Below are 20987 nucleotides of genomic sequence, written 5' to 3'. Positions count from 1 at the left end.
ACCTTGGAAAGGTTCGACAGACGTTCCACGCCTTTGCAGTTGCTGTTTTACCGATTTTAATTGTTTTTATGCAAAAATACCCCTTGGCTCGGTCTCGCCAACTGCATATACACATGTACGATTGGTCCCTCGCAATTAATTGCCCGGTTCAGATATATTTCTTCGGTTCATACACAACGGCGGCTGAGAGGGACTACCCACTACGCTACTTTATACGAAGTACTCCGTAGGTTGATGTGGATAAGCTGAGATATCAGCCTCATACAAGCGAGGAGAAAAAAAAAAGAGGCAGGGCTGATGCAGTGCTATAACTATGTAAATAGTACTAGGAGGCTTGAATGATAACTATATTCCCCGCCATAACATCATATCTACTCCATACATATTTAATTACATCGTTGTGCATATTCCGGTTTTCGCTTCCCCTTCCCCTTGCTGAGACCCCTGATTCTTACATAAGCCTTGAACTCGCCGGGCTCACTGACGATGATCCATGGACGTAGGGAATCACCTGATACTCGGGCACCCGGATTTGGAAGTCCCCATAAGCGCGGTATGGGGTATTATTCTCCTCAAGCATCTCTCCTCAACGAATATTCTCGTTGGTTCCAATCGTTCCATGGATTTCTATGACAGGGCTCACTCACTAAGTCCGAGATTAGCCTGGAACTTTGACATAGTGCTCACCACACGCTAGTTCATACTAACATCCTTAGTTAACTGTGTTGTAACGGAGGCTGGCTGGCGTCTTACATAATGTGGCGGTATATCCGACCTTGGAACCGCAAAAAAGTTGGCTCTCTTTGAAAATTGGAATAATTTTTGATTATAACTTATGCCTGTAAAGCCCTTCCAATTTGACGAGTTCAATATCCAGTCCAAGAAAAAACGGGAATTGGCTCATGATAAAGACTAACTAACTACTCCGTACAGCTCAGTCTTGCAGTCGGCTTGAGGGCACTATGGGCCCACCAGAAGATCTCTTCCGACTTCGATGACCTAGGTACATGATTGGATATGGAAGCATCTTCCTCGTCTTCCCTGAACTCCACCTCGTTTTCCTCTCCCGCCACATTGCAGTGCATTGAAGATCTGTTTATGTACTTCTGACAACATGCCTTCTACATGAAACCATATGTAGTTATATGTCTCTCGGCTGCAAAATACCCCTCCACGAAAAACAATGATATATGCCTCTATACGCCTATCGACTAAAGCCATTTCTCTCGGCGAAGTGGACATTTATTCTACTCCATCAGCCATCCACTTCTGTATCTTTCGTGGAACTGTCCACATGGACCGAGCGCCTAGATTTCCCCTGAAGTCATAATATATAACGCAAGCCCTATCTGAATTCATATTCCTTCGACCACTGTATAGATAACGCTTTCCCCGGATGACCGTTTGCCGTCTAGATGTGGGTTTGTTCTCTATATACGGAGTAGAGGACGCAGATCTGGGAGCTCTAGATTCTGCTTCCAAGAGAGACTAGGCCCGTTGGATGGCTGTCAAAGCACGGACATAGAATTGATTGGGGAAGATAGGATAGGATTTATCTGGTCATAATGGAGATCTTAGGTGTACTTGATGTGTAAAAGGAGGAAGTACAAATAACTGTTTTGCTTTCCACCTCGGTTGGGCAAATGGTTCTTCATCAAATGTAGCATGTCACGTCTCTGGTGTCCGCCATTAAAAATAACATCGAAATTGAGGATGAACAAGTATCAATATTAACGGAATTCTTCTCTCGTGGTAAGACCGAGGCAGACAAGGAGAATCGGTGGGAGACCGGCATTGGGAGTACACAATGAAGCAAGTGGATTGTGACTGAAAAGTTGAACGACTTCAACATAGGACTGCGAGGCAGCTCACTGCAAGAAGGTCTGCGATATTGGTGCTTCCACTCGGGGCAAGCCCACCACAGTCTGCAAAATCTTCTAGGATCTTGTCGATCACCTCCGCCTGGCCACTCATATGTAGGAATTTTCCAATGCAAGCATGCATTTCGAGAATTTGAGGATCTGGAAGTTCCCAACTTCCATTATGAACTGTGAAATAGACAAGCCGACTTTGAGGTAAATCTCTCAATGTCCTTGTGCTGATGCCCGAAAAGGTCTTGATCCGATATTGATGAGTAACTCCGGTCGCTTCAAAGATAATTCTGAATTGTCCGAATTCCTTATGAATTTCGGCGTCTAGCATTAGGATATTCTTTTCTGAATTAATCTGTTCTGGGGTGAAGGACATGTTACGAAGAGCTGGGAAGTAGCGTCTTAGGTTGACCCAGATCTTCGTATTTCGATCCACTGACTCGCTGTTATTGGCCTGAAAGGATCCAAATGCAAATGGAATAATATGAGCTGCTTCAAGGGAGGTCGTAAGTACGTTCGGTGGGTAGGCATGGGCCTGACTGTACATCCCCGTTGCAAGACATTTATTACCATCTCTTTCTAAACAGTGGTTCCGGAGTTGCGACTGATAACTTCTGCTAATAGGTTCGATGTTTTGGCTCTTAAGATCCTCGATTGAATCTTCAATACCAGAACGCGGAGACGGAGTGATTTCAGTGGGTGTTTTACCACCCTGTGCTTTCAAGGGAACCAGCAAACCAGTCCGAATACTTTGGACGAGTTGCCGAAGTGTCTCATCGTTTTCACACCCTGAAATATCCTGCGCCAGATTTTCTTTTCCATCAGGAGGAAGGGTCTTATAAAAGTCACGGAGAAAGTACTTGGTTCTGTCCGTAGGCTTAAGTGGTACGTAACCATTCAACTTTCGATTCAGCTCCTAGCTTGATTATTAGTATCGAAAATACTAGAAGGCACAGAAGGACTTACTGTCATAGATAATGACATTCTGTCAATTACCTAGGTTGAAGTGCGCTTGGGGTCAGGTTGGAGTGCGCTTGGGCCCAGTCTGGAGGGTGTGGCAGTTCCAGTAAAAGTACGGCGTCCGAATCAGCTGTGACAGTGGATGAGCGCGACTAGTTGATGATGGATGCGTGCAATTCGTTGATGATGGATGAGTGTGACTGGTTGAAGGGAGAAAGTTGGGTGGGGGAGCCATGCTTAATTTTAGGGTCACCTCTCACCGCTTTCTCTGTTCGTAGGCGGAAGAAGAGGTAGGATGACCCTAATAAAAGCGGCAAAGTCCGAGACATACGCAGGGATATATGTTGTATTATGTATACTACTCTATATTCGAATCCGATACATGTTCAAACGTACTCCGTATATATATCGGGAATTGTTGCTCGCATGAAATCCCTGGACCGCCTTCCTGATCAGGTACCACTCAGAATTCTGCCATATTTCTGCCATAATTTATTTTTTCAGCTACGTATTCTGCCCACTTCTGGCTTACATGTATGAGTGACTGAATTTTATTAGGAGTTTACATACAAACCATACGTACCTGCTGTCTTGCTACTATCCTATGCAGTTTGATACAAAAGCGGCGTAGATATGAGGAGGCGGTGAGGAGAGCGGTATGCAGAAGCAAAGTGTCGAGGCAGATGCTCAACCAAATTAGGAAGGCGGTACTGAAATTTCAGGCAGGGGGGGTTGTGAGGGTGCAAGCAAGAATCCCCTATTATCAGACTATGGAACCATTCAAGACATGAATTTTGGGCTTGTTTTTAGTACAACCTATTGACGAGATCAATACCAAGGCTACTATTAACAATCATCTCCAATAGCAATAAGATAATGAAAGATCAATGATTTCCCCAATGAGTGCCCAAAGATACTTACTAGGTACCTCAACTGTGGGCGTTATTGTAGTGAGTTATTAAGTCGCGGTGAGGTCACTGGGGATCCTTTCAAGGCCAAAAAAAAAAGAATTGCTGAATCATTCAGTCACTAAACGGCCCCCGGGGAACTTGAACTTGAACTTCACCACATCATACCTAATCATATTCGATCTATTTCACGTCCTTTTCTTTCTTTCCTTACAGGAGTTCATATCCCTTGAAAGCGTGAAGTTCAAACTCCCGCGTCCCCACCATTCCACTTCCTTCCGCTCGATCGCGTCTTAGCCTCCTGCAAACTCTTGAGTTGCGCGTAACGGCACCTCCGCAGATTCAACAGCTCCTGGATATCGCTTTTCGGTCTCCCTTTTTCTTGTCATCTCTTTTGTTTTCTCATCCCTTCTTTGACATTGGCACTTCTGTAAAAGCCCCTTCATCTCAATTTCCTCAATTCTGCCGTGCCGGGACCTTCTCGGTCGCATGTGTTCGCAATAGCCGGATCACGACTGTCAAGGATGCTGCCTTCTGATCGCGCCACGGTCTCTGGCGTGTAGCCAACCTCTCACTATGTCACGCGCCTCGGCCGGCTTTGCAGACTTCTTCCCCACCGCACCATCTGTCCTTCAACAGAAGCGCTTCAAAACAGCGCAGGAACGCCGGAAATTACATGTCGAGGGTGATCAAATTTCCGAAAAGACTCCGGATCGTCTAGTGTCTCTTGCCTCGAGCACCCCCGCGCCCGTTGAGACGCCCGTCAAAATTGATACAGACGAGGGGGGAGCTCGCACTCCATCGGTTCCCAACGAGCTTGGATTGACCATTTTCGCCAAGGCGAAAAGCGCAGAGGATAGGATTGGGCTACCTCCACCACCCACGGCAAATCACGTCCCACCAATCGATACGCTGACACCGCTCACCAATGCGGAGTCATCGCCCCTTTGCAAAGTAACCAGTCCATCACAGCCAAAGATACCAGGCGGAGGCTCTCCGGGCACTTCTTCCAGGCCGAATCCTGATGTCACCAAACCTTCCATCACCCCAATAGACACCCCTCCTACCCCTCAGTCGCAAACTCGACACGTCGAGCTCCGTGTGACAGGCTGCAAGGTTGTCTACGACCCCGATCTGGACAAGCGGACCTCGTCAAAGGAAAAGCGGAAAAAGCTCGAGTATGTGGACATCGTGAATAATGGCCAAGCCGATCCCGCACCCGATCCTCGTCGTGCGATTGCCAATTATACCCGTGGATCCGGCTGCAAGCAGAAGACAAAATACCGACCCGCGCCTTACAATCTGCGACCATGGTCATACGATGTGGCAACCAGCATTGGTCCCGGGCCTCCGATTCAGGTCGTGGTGACGGGATTCGACCCTTTGACCCCGATTGCCCCGATCAGCGCACTTTTCTCGAGCTTTGGAGATGTGGCCGAAATCAAAAACCGCACAGACCCCATCACCGGCCGGTTTCTGGGGATCTGCTCCATCAAATACAAAGATAGCACCTCAGCTCGGGGAAATGGGTCAGCGTCAGCATCTAGCGCAGCCCGACGTGCATATTTCGAATGCAAAAAAGAACAACGCATTGGCACGCGCAGGATTAGGGTGGAGCTGGATCGCGACGGGGTTGTCTCAAATCGAATGGCCGCGAAAGCAGTCGAGTCCCAGCGACAGGCTTCCAAGATTAGCCTTCCTCCCGCAATCGAACCGAGACCGGATGTCCAGATAAAGAAAAGCGAACCACCACCGACTGCGCCCAAAGGTCCCTCGGGCAGATCATCCCTACGGCCGGGGCTCGTTATCCCAGAGGGTCCTAGGGCCGCTGCACGATCCCCTGTCATACAATCATTGGTCGAAGAAACTCCTATCTTGAATCAGATCAAACGCGATCCATACATTTTCATTGCGCATTGTTATGTCCCAGTTCTCAGCACAACGGTTCCGCACCTGAGAAAGAGACTCAGACTCTTTGGATACAAGCATATCCGTTGTGACAAAACCGGCTACTATATCATCTTCGAGAACTCGCGCCGGGGCGAGGAGGAAACTGAACGCTGCTACCGACAATGTCACATGCAACCCTTGTTCACCTACATCATGAATATGGAGAGCCAGCCCTACGGGAATCCAAACTACGAACGGAGTCCCAGCCCCGAACGACTTCGCACCGAACAACGAAACAAGGCCGAAAAAGATCGGACAAAGAAAGAGGATGAATTGGATCTTGAAGAAGAAAAAAAGCAGCGGGCGCTTGATTTAGATCCTTGCCGAGAAGTATTGTCTATCATCATTCGTGACTTGAGGGACAAGCTCCTCGAGGATGTGAAGTCACGCATAGCTGCTCCGGCTCTTTACGACTATTTGGAACCGAGTAAACATGCGGCTAAAAGGGAAAGGCTGGGTATTTCAGACCCCGAGGGTACAAAGCGATCTGTTTTCCAAATCGACAGCACCCCTGGCTCTCGAGGCGAAATGTCCGCCGGGCGAGATCCCCTCAGATCATCAGGTCTGAATGTCCTTGCTCTTCCTCGTATCCGTAAAGCCCATGGTCTTGACCATGCGGGTGCTGCCTTCCTAGACGAACGGCGTAGGCAACCGCTTCGAAAGAAAGAAGTCCGGCCCTTATATCATCGTTTACAGCAGCTGCACGATGATGAAGATTCGGACGACGAGCAGCGCACTCCTGCTACTAGGGATGCCGATGAGCGAGAGAGCCGTCCCCCTAGTCGCGAAAGTTCAACGTCATCGGAGTTTGAACGGGATGGGGGATACCAGTCGGATGATCTGGGATCATCACGCAGCGCTCAACTTGCGGACGACCTGGATGCCACAAATGAAACCAGCGATCTTTCCCACGAACTTCAGGTGTCTCCCACGTCAGGCAAGAGAAAGCGACTGACAGAAGAGGAAGAAGCACGAAAGCGGCAGCGACAGGAGGAAGAGCTGTTTGGCATTGACTCGGAAATACTCGGATATGAGGATGCGACTGAGGAGCTAGAAACGCCCGCGGCTATTGATGACGACCTCGCAGAGGATGACGACAAATTACCAACGCACGATCAACCCGCAGACCAATTCACCGAGAATGTCCCCTACAAACATCCCGAGGATGATGACCTCTCGATCAGCGAAACGGGGAAGGCCGAACCTATCGATGAGCCGAGAACAGAGATCGAATGGGCAGTTTCCAAGGATGAGCCCCGCGCCACGGTGGAAGATGATGAAAACATCGTGCTTGATTTGGATGGTTGGCAAAACCTGGTCAAGGATGATGAAGACCTGCGATTTTTGCGGGAAATCCTACTGGATCAGTCAGAATCAATTATCCAAAATCTTGCTGCATGGGGTTGGAAACAAAAGGAGATCAAAGCTCTCAATGGCCTGGAAACTGGTACGACCCAGGACGCTATCAGTATCCCTGGCTATTATGTGCCAAATACCACAGGCGCTGCGCGGACGGAAGGCCGAAAAAGGATTCTCGAGGCAGAAAAATCCAAATACCTGCCCCATCGGATCAAGGTTCAGAAGGCTCGAGAAGAGCGTGAAGCAAATGCCAAAGCAGACCCCCAGGCAGCGGCAGCTGAGGCTGCCAGGATTGCAGCCGCCAAAACAATCTCAAAATCGACATCCCGGTCAACCCGAGTCAACAACCGCCGGCTCATTGCAGACATCAATGCACAAAAGCAGGCCCTTCCCACCGCGAACGGCGAAGGAGACGTTCTTCGATTCAATCAGCTTAAGAAACGCAAGAAGCCTGTGCGCTTCGCTCGCTCTGCCATTCATAATTGGGGCTTGTATGCCGAAGAAAACATCACTGCCAATGACATGATCATTGAGTACGTCGGAGAGAAAGTGCGTCAGCAGGTCGCCGACATGAGAGAAAGACGATACCTAAAGAGCGGGATCGGCAGCAGTTATCTTTTCCGAATCGACGAGAATACCGTCATCGATGCCACAAAGAGAGGAGGAATTGCGCGATTCATCAATCACAGCTGTACACCAAACTGCACCGCCAAGATCATTAAGGTAGATGGTAGCAAACGGATTGTGATTTATGCGCTCAGGGATATTGAAAGAGGTTTGTGACCCGCGCGGGCTTTGCAGGAAAAGACAAATGCTAACAAAAGCTATTAGATGAGGAGTTAACGTACGACTACAAATTCGAGAGAGAGTGGGACAGCGATGACCGCATCCCCTGTCTCTGTGGTTCAACGGGCTGCAAGGGATTCCTTAATTAAAAAACGCTTTCCGAGATCTATCTACCAAAGTCTTTGGGAGGTATATTGACTCCCATTTACCGGGCGGCGTTGAATCGGGCTGGCGTTTTCAGTGTGGGAGCATTGACGCATTTATCAATGGCAATCGTGATTTCATAAACTACGAACTCTCTTGTACAATATACCAATTCCAAAAGAATTTCGCCTGTTTTCCGTTTCAAGTCATGGCGCTGGAGCACAGTCTTAGGAGATGTGAGAGCGTAGATGTGTCAAATCCCAGAAGAACCCGATTTGGATATCTGATAACCTTCGTGCCACTGCATAGGGTCTTTCAGAGAAGGGAAAGGAAAGGAAGGAAGACCATTCCTAGTCCTGGGGTATCGATTTGCGAAGCTATTTTGGTGAAAAGCGCATGTGGGATTGTGTCGTTCAGACTGGAGGAATATTAGCAAACGAACATACCCAAGGGAAAAGAAGATTTCTCACCAAGGTGGCTTGGAAGAAGGAAGTTCGCAATTCCCTCCTTAATCATATATGAATGACCACAGTTCCCACAGGTCAATTTCCCTTCCGTGACATGCGTCTCAAGAAGCAACCGATGCAAGTCCTTCAATGTCTGCTCGTTGTCGAGAGCCTCGCCCTCAGGTTTCGAATCTGGAAGACTCGGGAATCCAAGCTGAAATAAGACCGCAAGAGTCAGCTTATTTGTAATTGTCGGTGAATTACCTACACGTATGTATAGGTATATCGGTTGAATAGGTAAACTTGGGTGTCGGATCTTCATACCTCGTTGGAAACGGTGCGCAGGGCTTCCCAGTCAATTCGGGGGAGAACGTTGCGGATGAATTCGGGCTGGAAGTCTAGTTCTTGTTGCTCGAGCTCGGCGTCTTGGAAATGTAATGGGAATGAGGCCGGGGATGTCTTGCATTCCTTCACGGCGCATGTCACGAAATTGGCGGTGATCACTTTCATTGTGGGGGTTTTGGAGGGTGATTGTTGGTGGTTTGTCGATGCGAATATTCTGAGAATGTTGCTCAGGTATGTAAAGATCGATTGGGTCTAGACAGGAGATTAATTTAGCGGATAATGAACATCGTCGATGGCCCCTCCGAGGGAGAAAAAAAAAGAGTCCCACGGCTTATCTGATATCATGTGATCGATATGGATAGGTCCACTACTATACTAAGTTGATGTTTACTCTGAAATTGTGCTCCGTATATACATTATCTTTACAGGAATTCCCTAGAGTCAGACTGGAAGATTTTATTAGCTTTGATTAGCCCGGATTAGCTATTATTCAGTTGTTCAGATCCTTCGAGGAGGGTTATTTGATTTGGACATCCAGCAGATCTAGATCGTCAATGTCGTAGTCGCCAAGACATGAATTGGGATCGAGTTTGTCCCCATCAAACAAGAGAAAGATGTCGTTGTCCACAGGAATATTCTGTTTCTCCCGGAAAGCCGATATAAGTCGCGAGATCAGGGTTTTCGACCTTGCTTTGATTCTGAAATCGTCGTGTTCAAGACTCCTCAAAATAAGTTTCATTGGCTCGCCCTGGTCAGCTCCTGGGGACTGTGACGCTGTAGGGGGCTTTTCATTATCAGGCGAGGTAATTTGCTGATTGACCGGGAGAGGTAAATCGGTAACCGCTTCCATATGTATGCGCAGCTCTTTCTGGTCTGCAAAGTCGTCATCATCAATGCCAGGGATCGCTGCAGAGTTCTTCCTGGTATTTATATTTAGACTCCTGCAAGTTGTCACGTCGAATAGACGTCGGCCCTTCCAGGTCAGGTAGATTGATGCCTGTATATGGGGTTCGAAATTTTGGCGACTGCACCATGCCAACCGCACATCCCTGAGCCGCTGTGACATTTTTCGATGGACGAGTAATGGTTTGGTGTTCGCAATTTCGGATGTGATCATGATTTGGACAATCGGGTCATCCGCTGGAACTTCCGCCGGTTGAACAGGCCGAGGTGAAGGTTGAACAGGCCTAGGAGGTTCAACAGGTCGAGGGGTTCGAGTTTCCGAATCATCCGCTAGGACAATCACTGGTTGAACAGGCAGAGCACCTAGTGGTTCCGGACCACTGACTTTGTGCGGTGACTGGGACAAGCGCTTTCCTGGGCTGCTTTTCTGTGTTGGTTCGCTTTGTTTGACTGGCTTGACTGATTCGGGTGAGGAATCATGCGAGGAACCCGAGAGCTCTTGTGGCTCCGGTAGCACAAGTTTATCAACCTCACGGGCCACATTTTGCACCGGACTGCTATCATTGCGCCCCTTTCCCCTTTCACTAGAGTGCCGACGCCGCCTCTTTCGTTTTGAGTCTTCAATATCCCCGGTATCTTGAGTATCTTCGGTATGTTCTGGGATCTCCGGTGATTTCGGCTTGTGGCGTGCTTCACGATTCGCAGCAATGATATCAGAGTACGTTTGTTCTGAGCGTCGATAAAATTCAGTGCCAGTTTCCTCCATATTCTTTATTGCCCATGAGGGCTTTTTGAAAAAGCTCATGAGTCCCTCAAAAGATCCAAGTATGGTAGGATGGCCGAATGGATTTTAGAAGTGACTCGGGAAGCACCTTATTATAATCAGCGATATGTTAGTGATAGAGTAAGATGTGCGACACGAGGGCCGGGCATAAGCCAAACAATTGGTAGTCAAGATGGAGGGAACATGCTATCACACTTTCTAGCCTATAGTGGGTCAAGACACCGTCCTGCTTACCGCCTAATAAAGGTACACTAGCATGCTTTCTGATTAACGGAATATTTGACTATATAAGACCTCTTTCCTCTTGATTTATTAGTTACAGATTAGCCTCAAATAGCTATGCTAGCACATAGTTTGCCAAATTCAACTATTTCAATATTTTGGATGATGTTTGCAAAGCGAATAGAAAGTATACTATTTTATGACCGGCAATACCGGCAAAATACAATGGCGGTGTCCGATCTTCTTCGAAAACTGATCAGCAGATCCCGCCCCGCTTGTGATAGTGCATCACTCACCGCCTTACTGGTCTCTTGCTTTCGAATGCTTCGTCCCTCCGTCTGCTTCAAAACACATCTCAACCTGGTACGTCTTCCCTTTTCCCATGGAACTTAGCTCTGGCTGACATTTGATAAAGTTCAGACCACAGTATCAATATGGAGAACGCCGCAACCTCTGAAGGGAAAGACCCTTCTGTCTTTCTGAGTGAGATCATCGGTGCGCCTGTGATCGTGAAGCTGAATTCTGGAGTGGTATACAAGGGTATGGACTTTTCTCTTGTTCCTAGTGGCCTCGCTTCTAATGCGCCAATAGGTGAACTGCAATCAGTTGATGGCTACATGAACATTGCCCTTGAAAAGACTGAAGAATACGTGAATGGAAAACTACGACGAAACTACGGGGATGCTTTCGTGCGCGGAAACAACGGTTTGTCAATCCTTTCTTGTCTTCCAATCCTATGGCTAGTGCGACAGCTTTCTGACTAGAGCCTACAGTACTCTACATCTCTTCCAGCTGATCCCACAATACACATTCGATGTTATCGATTGGGCCCACCTATGACAACCTGCAAGTGGATAAGAAAGACACCATTTGAGTGTCGTCGCAATGATTTGGAACATTCTAGCTAGGAGGACAGAATATAAGCCTAGGTGGTGATTGACCAACTCTTCTTATGATGCAGTTGGCCATACTTGCGAGCCTAGGGTTATGAAGGCTACGTACCTAGGGGGGTTTTTTTCCCCTGCTTTGTATTGAGCTCAACATTGGCGCTGGTGACCATGAGCTCGTTATTTGTTTCCTAGGCGGCTTGATAAGTTTTCTGGCGATGTGGCGATGTGCCATTGACCTCATGTTTAATCGGTGCAGAGTATATTCGCACAGTAATCCATGGCATTTGATCCTACCTGGCTTGGTTACCTTAACTACATACGTTAGAGGTACGTTCCTCGTTCCTGGGAAGGTTGTACCTCTTAACTATTGTACCTGTTGTAGTTAGTTACCCCCCGCATTGCTTAAGTAAGCTTTCCAAAGTCCCCCGCGGACTTTTTAAGGTTCTTTCTTCGCGCCTCACCAAGGTCTTTAAAACCTTTGACCGTCACCTACGAAGATGTTACAGGCAATCAAGTATAGCAAGGGCAACCTTGAGATCCTGGATCAATTGCAGCTTCCATTTGTCGAAGAATACATTCCCATCCGGACTACAGAAGATGGATGGCACGCCATCAAAGATATGAAAGTCCGAGGGGCACCTGCTATTGCGATCGTCGCAATGCTTGCTCTCGCTTCGGAGCTAACCTCTGCTGTGGACAGCGACAAGCTTTCACAATCACCAGAAGAGGTGTGCCAATATATCACAGAGAAGCTTGCTTATCTGGTGACGAGTAGGCCGACTGCCGTCAATCTCGCTGATGCTGCGCGCAAGCTGGAGGCTGTAGTGGTCAACCGCACGAAAGCACCGGGCTCTACTGGCCGCGAAGTCGCGGCCGCCTTTATTCAGGCGGCAGAGGATATGATGGGAAAAGACCTCGAGGATAACAAGAAAATTGGACACAATGGCGCAGAATGGATCGCCGTTCGTGCGTCCAGAGGGAATTCAATGATTACTGTATTGACCCACTGCAACACTGGGTAAGGCCGATTCGCTACATTATCCGTTATCCGTCGTATGTTCTCACTAATCCCGAATCACTAGCTCTCTCGCCACTTCTGGATATGGCACCGCATTGGGTGTGGTTCGTTCGCTGGCCGAGAAGAGCCTCCTAACTCACGCTTATTGCACAGAGACCAGGCCCTACAACCAAGGGTCTCGCCTTACAGCATTCGAGTTGGTTCACGACGAAATTCCGGCTACACTCATCACGGATTCCATGGCAGCCGCTTTGCTCGCAGATACCAAAGTGAGAGTGAATGCAATTGTGGTGGGAGCTGATAGGGTAGCAGCAAATGGTGACACAGCCAACAAGATTGGCACATATGGTCTCGCTGTCTTGGCAAAGTACCATGGCGTTAAGTTCCTCGTTGCAGCGCCGCTCACAACAATCGATATGGCAACGAAATCAGGGAGAGACATTGTCATTGAGCAACGTGCAGCATCTGAAGTGACCAGCATTAAAGGTCCCCGTGCGGGTTCTGAGGCCACCGACCAGATTGTGATTGAGACCGTGAAAATTGCTGCGCCAGGGATCAATGTCTGGAACCCGGCATTTGACATTACTCCCGCGAGTTTGATAGATGGGATTATCACAGAGGTTGGAGTTGCAGAGAAGTTAGGCGATGGCAAGTTTCACTTGGCTGGACTATTCGATGGCTCTACTTTTTGATCCTGATCTGTTTCCGGTTGACTCGGGTCTGTTTCATCGACAGACGTAGCCTCCACTGCAGCAGCCGCCTGCTTTTCGAAAGATGCCAAGAGTTCATCGACTTGGCTTTCAATTGCGCTCAGATGGTTTTCCAGGGCCGAGGCAGTCATTTCACCCCTAAATATATGATGTCAATCTCATGAATTTATTGATGTAAGCTATAAGTGGTCTCACGTACTTTGCAAGTTCTGCAAGTGCCTATATATTGGATTAGCTGTCCGACCTTGGATCGTTGGTAGAGGGAATGGAATGCAACAGGGACAACGCTGTCTAGCAGCATAGTTTAGGGAAATATATGTTGCTTGCGAACGCCGAGGTAGGGACTTACCTTCGACAGATCAAAGTCCGAATCCGCTCCCGACATAATGAATGTTTGAGGTTATTGCTGAGTACACGGGAGTTTTGAAGACAAGATTGTCCGTGGGGGATGCCCAGAGCCCATCGACACGATTAGTCATCCCGAACCCGAGATAGATTTCCCCGATAAGAAAAGAGAAAAAAAACCTCTTCCTCACTATTATCATCCACATCTCGTCATCATGGGAGTTCAGAAAAAGACTCGCAAGTATGCGCTGGCCAAGAGAGCCATTACCATGCGCGACAATCGCCTGTTCGTCATAATCACGAAACATGATCTTCTTGCGACTTGCTAACAGTCGGTTATAGGAAGCAAAATCAAGACAAGACAGAGAAAGGTCAAGAGGCTAAGAAGGATGACCTCGTCAAGGAGGCGTAAGTGCATCATATAGTACTATCGCAATAATCGTACTGACAAGTTCGCTCTTAGCCCCCAAGCTCCTTCGTCAATGTTCTTCCAGTTCAACACGGCCCTCGCTCCCCCATACTCCGTGCTGGTCGATACCAATTTCATTTCCCACACCATTCAGCACAAACTTGAGGTCATTCCTACCATGCTTGACTGTTTGTACGCCAAATGTATTCCTATCGTCACAGATTGCGTACTTGCCGAGTTGGAGAAGCTTGGCCCGAAATACCGACTTGCACTGCGTGTAGCCAAAGACCCTCGGTTCGAGCGCGTCAAGTGTGACCACAAGGGAACATATGCCGATGACTGTCTGGTCGATCGTGTCATCAAACATCGTGTCTACATTATCGCCACAAACGATCGTGATCTTAAGAGACGGATTCGGTATGTAACCTACACATCGATCTCATTTTCGCTGTACCAGCCAAATTCTAACAACCATAATAGCAAGATTCCTGGAGCACCCATCATGAGTGTCGCTCGCGGCAAATATGTTATTGAACGACTTCCCGATGCCCCCGAAAAATGAGCAACTTGAAACAATTTATCCAATCGTCTGTCGCTATTGCGACCATCTACATGATACCCACAAAAATATCCGTTTCTTTCTTCGCCAGAAAGTTGTAAAATAACTTGAACAATTTTCGCCTCCAGACACCAGGCAACCACAACACGCACGACCGCAAGACAAGATTATTCTGTCAATCGACCGTATCCGATCAAACAAAACGACTGGATCGAGAACCAGCAGCATCGCTCCTCCCAGGGCTGGTTCTAGTACTTTAAAACCTATATGCCAATGGAATGAATCATTTGAAGGACCCGGGGCTTCTCAGGCAAGGTTATCAAGTGGCACATTTATGTCTTCTATGTCTATGGCGACCGCCAATGCAAATGTCATTGTAATCTACAAACCGCATGAATGCCGAATCCTTAGCTGATAATAGTCATTACCTGAGGGGTCTCTAATTCGTGAAGTACTAGTGCATGTTTGCAATGTAGATTTGTATTTGTTAACCATACGTTTCTATCAATTTAGAAACCGCATGCCGGACAAGACGAGTGTTGGCAAAGCTCTGGGTCATCTTCTGTCGCGACATCATTATGTGTAGTGGAGGTAAATCCGCGAGTAGTGAGCTGGTATCAACCAAGTCAAGACCAGGAGTTGCGATATCGAGCAGCTGCTTCAGTATTCGTAAAGAGTACAGTGCAGCTTGCATTTGAGCAAGAAGGTGAATATCCGCCCATTCGGTACTTCGCGCCATATATCCATTTTTAAGAAAGCTCTCCAACCCCTTCGCATTTGGAACTGTGGTTGTACCGGATCCATCACGATAAATATCGGAAAGAGCATACAAAAACCAGAAGCTCTCCGCTGCCAGACCGTCGTCAAAGGTAGCGTGTGCTAGCGCAAGACGTTTCTGGAGAAGATCCAGGTCGGAGATCACGGTCTTTGTTCCGCTTAAAGTGATCTCCTCGGCCACGATCCTTCCACCCCTGCGAACGAATTCATGTACGACTGCGTATCGATTGACAACAAGACGGGAAAGGTTGAAAAATGAGTACCCAAGGGACCTATATGTTCGACCTTGTTCCCAGGCACATCGTCTGGAAAAATCTTCGTTCAAAATCCCGAGATAGACGTGTGGCTGTTCATCCGAGCAGTAAATACTAGGAAGTTCATACTGCCAAAATAACTCCGATACCCTCGGATCCAACAGTTGTACGGACTGCTCTGCTCCAGGTATCACCGCGTTATCAGTGGTATCGTCATGATATTCTTGAAGAAACTCCAGATATTCAGAGGAGAGCTCAGTCGCCTTACTGCTCTCCTGAGATATCCGGGTAAGTTCAGCAAAACGCAGGTGGGCATTTTTTTGCAATTCGTAAGCAAACCACTGAACGCTTGGGATGCCCAATCGGCCAGAGAGCGAATGGGGACAGATCCTCAGCCCCCGAATATCTGGCTCGGCCGGATCCCAGACGCCCGAGGACGTTTGAACCGAGTCTAGAAACAAGAGCGAGCCATCCTGACCAAGGTCGTGAAGCAGCAGATCCGAATCATCCGTCAACACTGAACAGCCGGTAAGTTTTGCCACACGGGCACACTCAACATCTGCTTCTCCTGGCACCATGACAGTGATTTCCGCCCAGGGGTGATTGACATCGGTGACAAGGCAACTGATATCATCGTCAACCTCTTTCCGGATCTGTTCCTTGCTCCATCGGTTCAGCAGGTCCTCGAAGACCGCCGGTACCATGAAAGGATTCTCTGGAAGGCCTTTTCGTCGCTGGGGCAAGCCTCGACTGCACCAGACCTGCCCTCGTTCAGTCGGAATCACATCGCGACATTTGGGCGTAGCAGGCAGAGACAAATTTCGACGAGCCAATTCTAGTCGATGTCTTAACTTTTCAATTCTGGAAAAGCGGATTTTTCGCTTGGAGATAGGCAAGGCACCATCGAAGCATATCTTATGTCTAAAGGACAGAGAGAGAAAGGAAAATGATAATCAGAGGATAGCTGTGTTTCGGACTAGTTGTGAGCGCTTACATTTTAACTCCCATTCTGGTTAATTGGAGAAGGAAGCTGCTCACCCCGCGACTGATTTCGTCGCAGGTTGGCTGGTAGTCAAGGACATCACTGCTTGGGTCCATCCAGCCCAGGAGTCGACGGTAGACATGGTATACTAGGCTGGGCCCGTCAATGACAACGGCTTGGATGTGCGGAAGTTCTGAATCGATCGCCCTCCCATCTAACAAGACGCTTTCGGCATATGGCAGTAAGTGCCTAGTTAAATGGGGGATCCCCATAGCCAATGCGTGGAAGAACCCTTCTTGTCGTGGTTGTGGATTGTTTCTCGAAAAAAAAAAATCCGTATTAGTCAGGGTGGTAAGACGCCGGAGGTCCAAGTTTGGACAGCCTAGAAAACTTGGAATATTGATCTCATCTTTCCTTAAATTGAGATATATGAATAGAATTAGAAGGTGCGGAAATAAAATAAGATGATAACAAAGTAGATAGGATGCAGAAGTTCCCTAAATTCCTGCAAAATCACTGGATTTATAGAACAAATGCATATAGATTCAACGTAACACGCGTGATAGATAACAAAGAAAAAAAGGCACTCATGTCCCGAGATATTTATCCAGTAAGTACATAAGTATAGATCTGTCCATTTCAAATTACCGAGCAGATCGCAAGAATCCGACCACTCCGCGACAGTAGCCCACCAGCTCAGCCAGGCGCTTTCCCTCCCGCCGTTGCTCGTCAGACCAAATTGCAAGAGCATCTTGCAATAGACGATACCGAGGCTCATCTTGAGTAGAGCTGAGACTCACAGTATCGGCGTGAATTTTCAAAAAGACCGCCATCCAAGCATTGACAAGCTCAAAGTCCCTCTTTGACTTCAGGCGAGCAGTCAGGGCAATAACGAAATCGGACAACTCAGAGTGTCCATCACGCACCCGAGGATCCAGAGAACGAATCTCGAGATCTGCTTTGGCCGGAGATAAGGTCTTGAGATGGTCGATAAATGAGCTGAAGTCACCGGAATCATGGCCGGATGCCAATGATCGGGTGAAAATAGATTGAGGAGAACCGGGGTTTCCACCATTTTGCAACTTGGCAATCCGCAACCTTTCGGCTTCGGCGGTTTTGACCATCGATCCAGCATCGGTATCCTCGGCGCCGGCGATTTCGCCGGCCTCGGGACCACTGGAACTGAGCAGAGAAGGAAGAAAGAACGGAGCCTTCTCGGGTGCCTTGGGGGCTTCCTTGGGGCGATTACGTTCCTATTGAACTGTTAGCTAGAGATCATACCCGTGCAGAGATAGAAACATACCCGTATAGTGTCTAGGTGAATCAATGACTGCCATCTGCTTTTAGGGACAAGACTCAGAGTCATCATGTCGTGTTGTAGTTGTTCCGTGGCCAGTACTGGGCCTTCTGCCTCATCTTGCTCGGTAGTATCCACGAAGGCGGCCTCAATAAGACCAGCACCACCTTCTCCCGATGTTGCCGGAAGCCCAACGTTCTCAATAATGTTCTCGTCCAGGTTTTTGGTCGAGATCGGCATGAAAAGGCTGCGGTTGCTCCAAAGGCTGATACCAATGCTACCGGCGTGTGCGGTAGCAAGGAATTCACCCGTTGAAGACATGGACAGAGCGACACATGTGCTTGAGACGCGGAAGATGTCAATCAAATGCCCGGTGGGCATATCCCATACGCGTATCACCGAGTCCATGGAGGCAGCAATAATCCATCGTCCATCATTTGAGAAGATGAAATCATTGACTTGACCCACACATCCCCAGAATTCACGAACGAGCTTTCTGGTCTCGAGGTCAATCACACGGATCGAGAGGTCGTCACAGCTGAAGGCGACTAATTCACTCGCCTTGTTATAGCGAAGTCCAGTAATGGCAGCCATGGGATGCCAGTCTAGTTCATCAATGAATTTCCCAGAAAGAAGATCCCAAAACTATATTCCAGAAAATGTCAGTTTGCGAATCTCTAGAAAAGAGGGAGTGGTGGGGTGTACCTTGACTTTGCCATCCAGGCCACAGCTGACAACGGTACGGTTCAAGTTGTCAATCATCAAACCAGTCACAGCCTTGGTGTGTCTAGTAGCCTCAGTGATCGAGGTCTGAGCATTGGATTTGGTACCACGGCCAGCTGGGGGACGAGCTGGGAAACTTTGTCGGTGTAGACCTGACTGCATGTTGAACATGTCGATAGAACCCCCAGCTGATCCGATGACAGCGAAAGTACCACATTGCGAAACGGTCACACTCTGAGGAATGAATTAGCAAAGGAAAACAATTGTTCAGTCATGTTTAAGAATTTGCACACCTTGACTTCTGTTCCATCACTGGTTGCAAACGCCCATCGACCTGCTCTCTTTTTGCCCCAGAACCAAGTACGTGCGAACTTGTCGCCCCGATGACCGGTAACCACGCTTTCCCAGCCGGTTGCGTTGGAAGCATCGGCGTTTGTAACCTTCGGGTTCGACCAGATCGGACCGGAAGTGGTGACTCCCATTCCACCATCACGGTTGAGGCTGCAGGCAATGCATGTAACTTCGGGAGCTTTGAGATCCTCTGTATTTGAGATGTTCGATGGCCCTGCCTTCTTAGCCTTGCGTTCCAAGCTACCCTGCGAGATCTCGGTATGCTGGCTGTCTTTGCGTAGACTAAGCCCCCAGAGACTGCAATCCTTGCTTGCACTAAGAAGCCACTTGCCGCCAGACTCGGATCCATCCGAAGACGTCGGCAGGAAATCAAGAGCGCTGACGGCAGCAGAGTGTCCGTTTCTCCTATGAAGAGGTCGGGGAATGGGCGAGAACGGCGTCTCGTCGAAGATCCAAGTCTTCAAAGAATTGTCATCGCCCGATGACACGATCACTGGCTGTCCATCCAAGAACTCGACACGGTTGGCGCCCATGGGCTTTTCGCCGCTTGACACTCGATGGGCTCCACGAAGAATGCCTGCAATGCGACCTCCATTATTCAAGTCCCAGAGTGTGATATCGCCGCTACCACTTGACGCTGTGGCCATAACACCTGAGCTGCGACCATCGTGACCAGCACCCAATCCGTCGCCGCGGAAGGTGATGGAAGTTACTGGGAGACCCCGGGATGATGCGTTCTTGAGAGACAAAACCAGCTGGCCTGAGCTCACGTTCTGAATAGCCAACGCACCGCCCTTATAGGCAATGGCAACAAGCGATAGAGCAGGTGTGGGTTGAATCGCAGTCACGGGCCCAGCATCTGCCGACAAGGAGGGCAACGTGTGAAGAAGCTTTCCACTACGGAGGTTCCAGATATCAACCGCTCCATCTGATCGGCCCACGAATATCTTGTTCAGGTAAGTCGGCATGTTGCACATTACCCCAGTGTAGATCTTCTCTCCAGAGGAACCCCGAGCGGGTTGTGGCCGCAGACTGGCATAGTGCTCGTATGTGCCCGTTCTCCAAACCTCGAGGCCACCGGTCCAGCAACCAACCACCCATGAGCCAAACACCACCAAGCGCTCAATGGGCCCCTTCAGGTCTGCGGGGCCCTCAAGAACTGCAACTCTTTTGCCGCGCTTGAAAACCCAGACGCCTCCTGGGGACTGCGACCGGAGATGGCCCCAAGCTGCGAATACCTTATCCTGCCACGCACATGTTGCCGTAATGATCTCTGGTGTTTGCGGTCGACTCAGAAAGATGAGGTTCAGACCTCGGCGCAAATCATAAGTCTGCAGCGAGTGTCCCACGGAGGTTGTGATTTGAAAGGTCGATTTACCCAGGCGCACTGACGTAAAGGGAACGGGTGTTGGCGACACCAATCCTAGTGTCTTTATAGCGACATGTCAGTTTGGAGAAAAGAAGCGATTTAATGTCTCCCCCAACTTACACGGAAAGGAGCAAAGATCTTGGAACCATGTGTCCCAGCCTTAACCTGTGATACCCGTTTCTGCCTCTTCGCAAGAGGCAGATCGAAATTATCGGCCGAAGAAGGCATGATATCGAGGGACACACTAACGACAATGGATATGCCGTAGGATCCAAAGTAATCAGAATAAGCCCCTTAGCCTTTGGAGTGATAATTCCGTTCTGACTTGGTGATCAAGTCACAAAGGGTATCTCCGTCGTCTTCACTAGCTCGGTCTTCTTTTTTTTTTGATGTTTTTTTCTGCCCCGCCTAGTCCTGCAGGCACTAGACCGCCTTCAAACGGGTGAACATCTTCCCCGGGTATAAAATACCTTCACGTGATGAGCATATCCGGAATATCTCTTTGATATCTTTAACTTAACGTCACTCTTCGTTGTTACATATGTTCAAATCATTGTATTCTCAAACACAAATGCATCAACAATCTTATCCGACACTGCTCTGTATAGCCAAAATGCTATCAAAA

General features: G+C 48.5%; 10 protein-coding genes across 10 annotated transcripts; 4 read left to right on the top strand and 6 right to left on the bottom strand.

Annotated features, from left to right (window-relative positions):
- Positions 1-1845: 1845 nt before the first annotated feature.
- LCP9604111_6086 (HNH endonuclease signature motif containing protein) lies at positions 1846-2855 on the bottom strand (the record flags this gene model as incomplete). Its single annotated transcript, XM_039073968.1, has 2 exons — positions 1846-2787; positions 2838-2855. 2 exons carry the CDS (start codon positions 2853-2855, stop codon positions 1846-1848), a joined length of 960 nt encoding a protein of 319 aa, XP_038928121.1.
- Positions 2856-4315: 1460 nt separating this feature from the next.
- Positions 4316-7983, top strand: set1 (histone methyltransferase SET1; the record flags this gene model as incomplete). Its single annotated transcript, XM_039073967.1, has 2 exons — positions 4316-7823; positions 7880-7983. 2 exons carry the CDS (start codon positions 4316-4318, stop codon positions 7981-7983), a joined length of 3612 nt encoding a protein of 1203 aa, XP_038928120.1.
- A 408-nt stretch (positions 7984-8391) lies between these two features.
- Positions 8392-8934, bottom strand: LCP9604111_6084 (RNA methylation protein TRM112; the record flags this gene model as incomplete). Its single annotated transcript, XM_039073966.1, has 3 exons — positions 8392-8396; positions 8449-8638; positions 8749-8934. The coding sequence occupies 3 exons, from the start codon at positions 8932-8934 to the stop codon at positions 8392-8394; spliced, it is 381 nt and encodes a 126-aa protein (XP_038928119.1).
- A 352-nt stretch (positions 8935-9286) lies between these two features.
- LCP9604111_6083 (small ubiquitin-related modifier domain-containing protein) lies at positions 9287-10438 on the bottom strand (the record flags this gene model as incomplete). The annotated part of the gene is made up of 1 exon (XM_039073965.1): positions 9287-10438. The coding sequence occupies one exon, from the start codon at positions 10436-10438 to the stop codon at positions 9287-9289; it is 1152 nt and encodes a 383-aa protein (XP_038928118.1).
- A 405-nt stretch (positions 10439-10843) lies between these two features.
- Positions 10844-11474, top strand: LCP9604111_6082 (U4/U6-U5 snRNP complex subunit LSM6; the record flags this gene model as incomplete). The annotated part of the gene is made up of 5 exons (XM_039073964.1): positions 10844-10865; positions 10963-11041; positions 11094-11218; positions 11270-11383; positions 11452-11474. The coding sequence occupies 5 exons, from the start codon at positions 10844-10846 to the stop codon at positions 11472-11474; spliced, it is 363 nt and encodes a 120-aa protein (XP_038928117.1).
- A 591-nt stretch (positions 11475-12065) lies between these two features.
- LCP9604111_6081 (S-methyl-5-thioribose-1-phosphate isomerase) lies at positions 12066-13228 on the top strand (the record flags this gene model as incomplete). Its single annotated transcript, XM_039073963.1, has 3 exons — positions 12066-12586; positions 12651-13146; positions 13205-13228. 3 exons carry the CDS (start codon positions 12066-12068, stop codon positions 13226-13228), a joined length of 1041 nt encoding a protein of 346 aa, XP_038928116.1.
- Positions 13229-13241: 13 nt separating this feature from the next.
- Positions 13242-13681, bottom strand: LCP9604111_6080 (uncharacterized protein; the record flags this gene model as incomplete). The annotated part of the gene is made up of 3 exons (XM_039073962.1): positions 13242-13434; positions 13496-13515; positions 13646-13681. The coding sequence occupies 3 exons, from the start codon at positions 13679-13681 to the stop codon at positions 13242-13244; spliced, it is 249 nt and encodes an 82-aa protein (XP_038928115.1).
- A 175-nt stretch (positions 13682-13856) lies between these two features.
- LCP9604111_6079 (rRNA-processing FCF1 family protein) lies at positions 13857-14612 on the top strand (the record flags this gene model as incomplete). Its single annotated transcript, XM_039073960.1, has 4 exons — positions 13857-13927; positions 13984-14049; positions 14105-14467; positions 14531-14612. The coding sequence occupies 4 exons, from the start codon at positions 13857-13859 to the stop codon at positions 14610-14612; spliced, it is 582 nt and encodes a 193-aa protein (XP_038928114.1).
- A 484-nt stretch (positions 14613-15096) lies between these two features.
- Positions 15097-16648, bottom strand: LCP9604111_6078 (uncharacterized protein; the record flags this gene model as incomplete). The annotated part of the gene is made up of 2 exons (XM_039073959.1): positions 15097-16561; positions 16635-16648. The coding sequence occupies 2 exons, from the start codon at positions 16646-16648 to the stop codon at positions 15097-15099; spliced, it is 1479 nt and encodes a 492-aa protein (XP_038928113.1).
- A 618-nt stretch (positions 16649-17266) lies between these two features.
- Positions 17267-20590, bottom strand: LCP9604111_6077 (rRNA-processing protein UTP21; the record flags this gene model as incomplete). The annotated part of the gene is made up of 5 exons (XM_039073958.1): positions 17267-17875; positions 17926-18564; positions 18625-18876; positions 18936-20423; positions 20483-20590. The coding sequence occupies 5 exons, from the start codon at positions 20588-20590 to the stop codon at positions 17267-17269; spliced, it is 3096 nt and encodes a 1031-aa protein (XP_038928112.1).
- Between the last annotated feature and the right edge of the window lie 397 nt (positions 20591-20987).

Source organism: Penicillium roqueforti, assembly GCF_015533775.1.
Source record: "Penicillium roqueforti strain LCP96 04111 chromosome Unknown scaffold_15, whole genome shotgun sequence".
In the NCBI taxonomy this organism is placed as follows: domain Eukaryota; kingdom Fungi; phylum Ascomycota; class Eurotiomycetes; order Eurotiales; family Aspergillaceae; genus Penicillium; species Penicillium roqueforti.
This window is presented reverse-complemented; position numbering and strand designations above follow the sequence as displayed.